Here is a 6,245-nt window from a genome sequence, read left to right on the forward strand (position 1 = left end):
CTGCATTTATTCTTCATTTAATTGCTGTTTACTAAATTCTCTTAAACAAGTCACTAGTAAAAGTCCTCTTCATTGATGCTGAAAGAACTAAAATACAATCGTCTAATAATTGGTTGGCAATTAATCTTGTGTAAGGACTGATTAATCCTTACTGGTACGCTTAAAATTACAATACTACAAACCTTCAAAAGCTAAAAAACCAATAATATCTAAACTTGAATGTCAACAAGTAGCATTTTTTTCCCTTCACTCTCACAAAGTTAACCTTCTTCCATTTATTTCGATATATTAGAACTTTCTCATAGTAATAGTATTGAATTTGACTATTTTAGAACTTTACATGTTCTATACAAATGACAGGCGAGAATTCGTACACATTAAATTCTTCTATACACTACCTATAACTCCTACATAACCTTTTACGTATTCATTTTTGTTTTGCATATAAGGAGCACAATCAAGTTGTTGATGCTTTAGCTAATGTTGCAACCCTTTTTTTTTTTTTTTTTTTTTTTTCTTTCGACTCACTTGGTTTTTGCATATTGTTTTGGAAAGGATAGGTGTGTCCTTCCCTTATCTCGCTTTATATCTTTTGTATTAAACTTCTCTTTTAAGTTATTATATTTTTGTTAAAAAAAATGAAATTGTTTTCAACGCTCAAGCAGATATACATATATATAACTGTCACTACAACAAATAAGAATTTTAGAAATCAAATTTTTTTGTCTCTATAAGTGAATTTTGTTACAAAAGACATTTAGAAACTAGTTTCTAACGTTGTGAGAATAGTCATTAAAAGATAGTCTACAAAAGTCAAAAATAAGATTTCTAGCAACAAAATTTTGAAAATGTCACCAACAAATACACTTTAAGGAAAAAATAATTTGATCTCAAAAGAGTTTATTTTTTAGACTAAACATTTGGTCTCAAAAGGATAATAATTCATCACTAATGTCAAATTTTCGTTACTAAAAATATAATAATAACACTTTTCGCAACAAAAATATTTGGATCCTAAAAAATAATTTTATCCTTAAATTTTGGTCTCTAAAATCTTAATTTTTTTTATAGTGCATGTAAGAGTGTAAAAATGACCCGTGCCTTGTGGGCGGCCTGGGGTGGGCCCGACCCGTTTAGGCCCGGGCCCAAGCCAAGCCTGAGGCCTTGGGCCTAGACCTGAGCCATCGTTTTGGAGCCTAGCCCATCGGCCCACTCAAAAGCCCGAGCCGAGGCCCGGCCTGCCCGAGATCCAATGTTATTTTTAATGGAAAATAATAAAATTTTGTGGAAAAAATTAAAAAATTAAAAAAAAATTTAGGCTCGCCCAAACTCCGAGCCTAGGCCCAAGCCCAGCGGCTTTGACCGATGCTCGGCCCACTGGCCCACCCAAAGCCTGAATACCCTTCGGCCTGGGCCTAGTTTTCTAGCAAGTGGGCTGGCCTGATTTTTGGCGGGAGCTCGCAAGGCGCGACATGGGCCGAGCCGGGCCAAAGTTACATCCCTAAGTGCATGTCATGCTTAAATAAAAGTTATCAGTGTCAGTGAACTTCAAGGGAGACTTATGTCTGAATCTTAATAAATGGACTTATTGTCCAATAAGTTTTATGATAATTAATGATTTTTTTTTTATCAAACTCTATTAAAAAATCACTAATTATTATTTTTCAGCGGCAATTTAAATTTTTTTTCACAAAAAATGTCACTAATTTTTAACTTTCAACGACTATTTGAAAAATTCGTCACAAAAAAATATTACTAATTGAAAGTTTTAGCGACAATTTATAAAAATCGTGACAAAAAAAGTCTCTAATTGTTAATTTTTAGTGACATACACAAAAAAATCGTCACACAAAATTATTTTTAACGACAATTATAGCAAGACTTATTTTCAATAGGACTTGATGAGAAATAAATCTAACTATTATAATCTATTAGTAGTTTATCCTAAATAAAAATATATTATTTTATAATTAAATATTATTTTAGTAAATATTTTACTTAAAAATAATAAATTTTAATACAACCATATTATTTTGTATGTAAATTTTACATCATTCCCGTGCCTAAAATGTTATAGAATTAGGGCCCAAAAAAAAAAGTGTAATGCCCTAGCCCTGAAAGTGGATTTCCGAGGCGTTTGGTGCAGTTTATAATTGAGAGTATGTGTTAGTGTAATTTTTACTTGGTGTTTATGAGACAAAAATGACTTAAATAAGTTTAAGAAAAATTAATTATTGAGAAACTGAAGGAATAGACCATCTTGTTTGGTTTTAATTTTTTGATTTCAGTTGTCTGAAAATTGAGTTTTTTTTTTTTTATAGTATTTTTTTAATATTTTAAATAATTTTTTTACTTTTTAGATACACTTTAATATAAATACAATTAAAAAGTATAATATTTGTAAAAAAAATCTTTAAAAAATCCACTAAATATAAAAAATACAAAAAAATGCAATACATTTTCATATTCATTGATTTTTTAAAATATTTTCTTATAAATATTTTACTTCTTAGGTACAACTAGGTTAAGTATATCTAAAAAGTAAAAAAAAAAAAATCTTACAATATTAAAAAAAATTCACTAAAAACAAATAAATACGAAAAATAAAAAAATCAGTTTCTAAAAAATTGGAACCAAACAAGATTAACTTATATATTCTGATTATTAATCTTCGACTTATAAAAAGTTAGCCAAGCAATCCCAGAGCATTGTAGAGGTTATGGTAGATCATTGGCATCATTAATGTCCAACAACATTATGTGGCAATTTAAGCCCCATTTCATACTGAAAAGCCAACATTCAATGTTTGCTTTAGAGATGTAGATGTGAAGTGTTCCAATTCCATGATTGGTGCCAAGGCAGTAGTTATTGTAAGAGCTGTCTTAGGTGGTCCACATAGACCTCAACTAATTTTGTACGACACTAGAATTGTTGGTGGGGTAGTCGTAGTTGTTTGGGATGTTATTCACTACTCTAATAAATTTATGTGGTACTTTAATATGATAGTTATTAGTCTAGATGGAAAGCTCCATCACTTCTGTATTACTTTTTTAAAAGAAATCCAACTTGTTTTAGGATTAAAAGATTCCGTTTCTATAATTTTGAGCTCACCTTGAACCTTTTTTTTTTTTTTTTTTTTAATTAATCTGAACTATTCAACTTGCAAAACTTGTCAAGTAAATTATACAAAAAAATCAAGTTGATAATATATTTTATTGTCGTTTACAACCAAAGCGGAAGAAGATCCGTAACCAAGAAATTGGAGAAAGTCGAAAACTTTATGCGTTTGTGATTGGGGGATTTAGAAAGAAAAAGAGAAAAGATAAGTGAAATGTAAATAAAATATACCTACATTTCACATATTTTCACATATGTTTTTCTTTTCATTTTCTAAATCCCTTTCCAAATCTCTCAATCAAACACAACATAAGTCTACAAATATAGAAATCAAACATAAAATTGTATATGATTAGATAATTAATATAGACTGTGCTAATAAATTTTATAAAATTTTATACATTCATAAGTCTATGTATTTATTTCAATTACTAATTTCTATATTGTGAGAATTGAAATCCAAACCTAACGCAAGGAGATCACATTAGGGCCATGTTTGTTTGGGTGGACATGAGCTTGGAATTGGACTAATAGTCTGATAAAATTATTAATTCGATGTTTGGTTAAACAATTGAAGTAGGGACTAATTATTTTAAACTTGACTATTAGTTAAGATAGGTTACATAATCCAACGTATTCGTAATCCTAGAACTATTAGTCATGGAAATGTTAATCCAGTCCGTCTAAACAAACATGGCCTACATGTACACAACCATATAGAAGCATGATTTGTACTCTTTTTTCATTTATTGTCCATCGAGAGGATTGTTGGGGGGATGAGAGAAGAAGAAGCTACTACCCGATACATAAAAAATGGGCTGCAAATGCCCATACTTCCCTATTGTTTCATGACACAAAAACATAGAAGTCAAAATAACAAAGGCACAAAATGGCTCACCCAATTCACCAAGCAAACCAAAACAGCCCATTTGGAGACCTCACAAGAGAAGATTTCTACAACAAACACCAAATCCTCCACCAAGAGAGCTTCATGTTGAACAAACAAAACATTAAAATCTTCACTCAGTCCTGGCTCCCCAGCTCGGCTCCACGGCTTAGAGGGCTCATAGCTGTCATCCACGGCTACACCGACGAAAGCAGCTGGCTCATTCAGCTCACCGCCATAGCCATAGCCAAAGCCGGGTTCTACGTCTGTGCACTCGACCTCCAAGGCCACGGCAACTCAGATGGTGTTCACGGTCACATCCCGGATATCGAGCCTGTGGTCGAGGATTGTGTCCAATTCTTTGACTCGGCTCGAGCCAGCCATCCCAAGCTGCCAGCTTTTATTTTTGGTGAGTCACTAGGTGGTGCAATAGCTATACTCATGTGCCTAAAACAAAGGAATAGTGAGTGGAGTGGCTTGATATTGAATGGAGCCATGTGTGGGGTTTCGAAAAAATTCAAGCCGGTGTGGCCGCTCGAGCAGCTGCTTCCAGCGGCGGCTTTCGTAGCGCCGACTTGGAAAATAGCGATCACGGAGGATCCGGCGAAGAGGTCATACAAGGAGGAGTGGAAGAGGAGGCTGGTGATGAAGAGTCCGAACCGGGCGACCAATGGGAAGGTGATGTTAGATCAATTGTGTATTGATATTTTTACAAAAAACAAGAATCATGTACAAAATGAAGAAAAAATCTTAACACATACTTGAAGTGAAATTCATCATCTTTCTATTTTGAGAAATTGTAGGAAATCGTAGAGAGTACCATCCCTTCTTTGAGTTTTTGTTAATTGATGGTACAAAATACATGTCTAAGTCTTGTACTTGTGCGATTAAATCAAATTGAACAAAGTCTGTGTCACAATTAAGTAAATTTTTTTCACAATTATGCTCTATCAAATATCATATGCTTAGTTAACCAACTTGGGAGGAGAGGAGACTACAAAGTTATATGGGTTGCCCATCTAAGAATGTTTTATAATTTGTCCACACTATTCATTTTGTTTCGGGTCATATAAGCATATAATCTCTACTATTTGGTGGGTTCACGTGTTCTGAAAAACAAGATATTACTCGAAGGAATAGTCTTTAATACATGCTTATAAATCAACGGTTGAGATTTAAAAGTTGTTTGGTAACTTGGCTTGGTTTTTAAAGTGAAAATGCCAAAAAGCTACAAAAGAAAGAAAAAAAACTCATAAAACCAAAAAATTACTAAAAAAATAAAAAAGCTACTAAAAAACAAGTCAAACACACTATTTATTCATATTTTTATACAATTTAAGTCATTTTCAAACACTCTATTTTTTTTCACCTAATAAAAATGTTAGAATAAAAAAATCACTGAATTCCAAACGACCGTGGATTAATTGAATAAAATTGAAAACCACAATCCAGTAATAATAATAACAATACATGTCCCCAATGGGATCACATAAATTGACTACCATAATGCAATCTAATTTCTGAAAACAAAGTGCATAAAACCATATTATAAAATAAAAACATTTACTTATTTTATTTTATTTTCCAACAGGTGACAGCAGCAACTGCACTGGAGTTTCTGAGAGTATGTGAGTACATAAAGAGGAACAGCCATGGGTTAAAAATTCCTCTGCTGGTGGTGCATGGCGGGGATGATAAGATTTGTGATCCCAAATCAGCTAAGTTGTTGTATGAATCAGCTGCAAGTGAGGACAAGACTTTGAAGATCTTCACTGGTATGTGGCACCAATTCATTGGTGAACCAAATGAGAGTGTTGAGCAAGTGTTTGGGACTATTTTAACTTGGATTGGAGAGAGAGCTGATAATGCTAGTGAAACTTATTCCAATAATGGGTTTAGTTTTGAGAAGAAAAATGAGATTTAAAATTTTTTGATTTCACTAATGCTATGTTATTGAAAGACATTTTCAACGTATGTTGTGTTGCTAAATCAATACTGTTAGGTTTTTATTTTTGACAATCTCGTTTGATAAAATTCCTGTCAGTTGTACTTTTATTCGTTTTTTTATTTCAGTGAAATTATGAGTACTTCGATAAGAATCCAACTTAAATTGTGCCTTGCAAAGAAGTTTTAGAAGATAATTCTTTCATGTTTACTACTTCGCTAACTAAGATGGGGATTGAGCTGCCCGGTCAACTCGCGGGGGTCCAGGGGGCAGCGCCCCTTGACAGGTTCAGGACAA

The 6,245-nt window shown here is 32.8% G+C and overlaps 1 protein-coding gene across 1 annotated transcript; it reads left to right on the forward strand.

Moving 5' to 3' along the window:
* Positions 1-3,861: 3,861 nt before the first annotated feature.
* Positions 3,862-6,022, forward strand: LOC114291599 (caffeoylshikimate esterase). The gene is made up of 2 exons (XM_028235454.2): positions 3,862-4,681; positions 5,595-6,022. The coding sequence occupies exons 1-2, from the start codon at positions 4,007-4,009 to the stop codon at positions 5,925-5,927; spliced, it is 1,008 nt and encodes a 335-aa protein (XP_028091255.2). The 5' UTR covers positions 3,862-4,006; the 3' UTR covers positions 5,928-6,022.
* Positions 6,023-6,245: the final 223 nt, after the last annotated feature.

The sequence above is a fragment of the Camellia sinensis genome, chromosome 9 (assembly GCF_055761805.1).
Source record: "Camellia sinensis isolate YWXY chromosome 9, ASM5576180v1, whole genome shotgun sequence".
NCBI classification, from domain to species: domain Eukaryota; kingdom Viridiplantae; phylum Streptophyta; class Magnoliopsida; order Ericales; family Theaceae; genus Camellia; species Camellia sinensis.

Bases quoted from the DNA above. Each gene is read 5' to 3' on its own strand.
- LOC114291599 (XM_028235454.2), top strand. From the start codon at position 4,007: ATGGCTCACCCAATTCACCAAGCAAACCAAAACAGCCCATTTGGAGAC. The intron at 4,682-5,594 runs GTGATGTTAGAT...ATTTTCCAACAG, and splicing joins ACCGGGCGACCAATGGGAAG to GTGACAGCAGCAACTGCACT.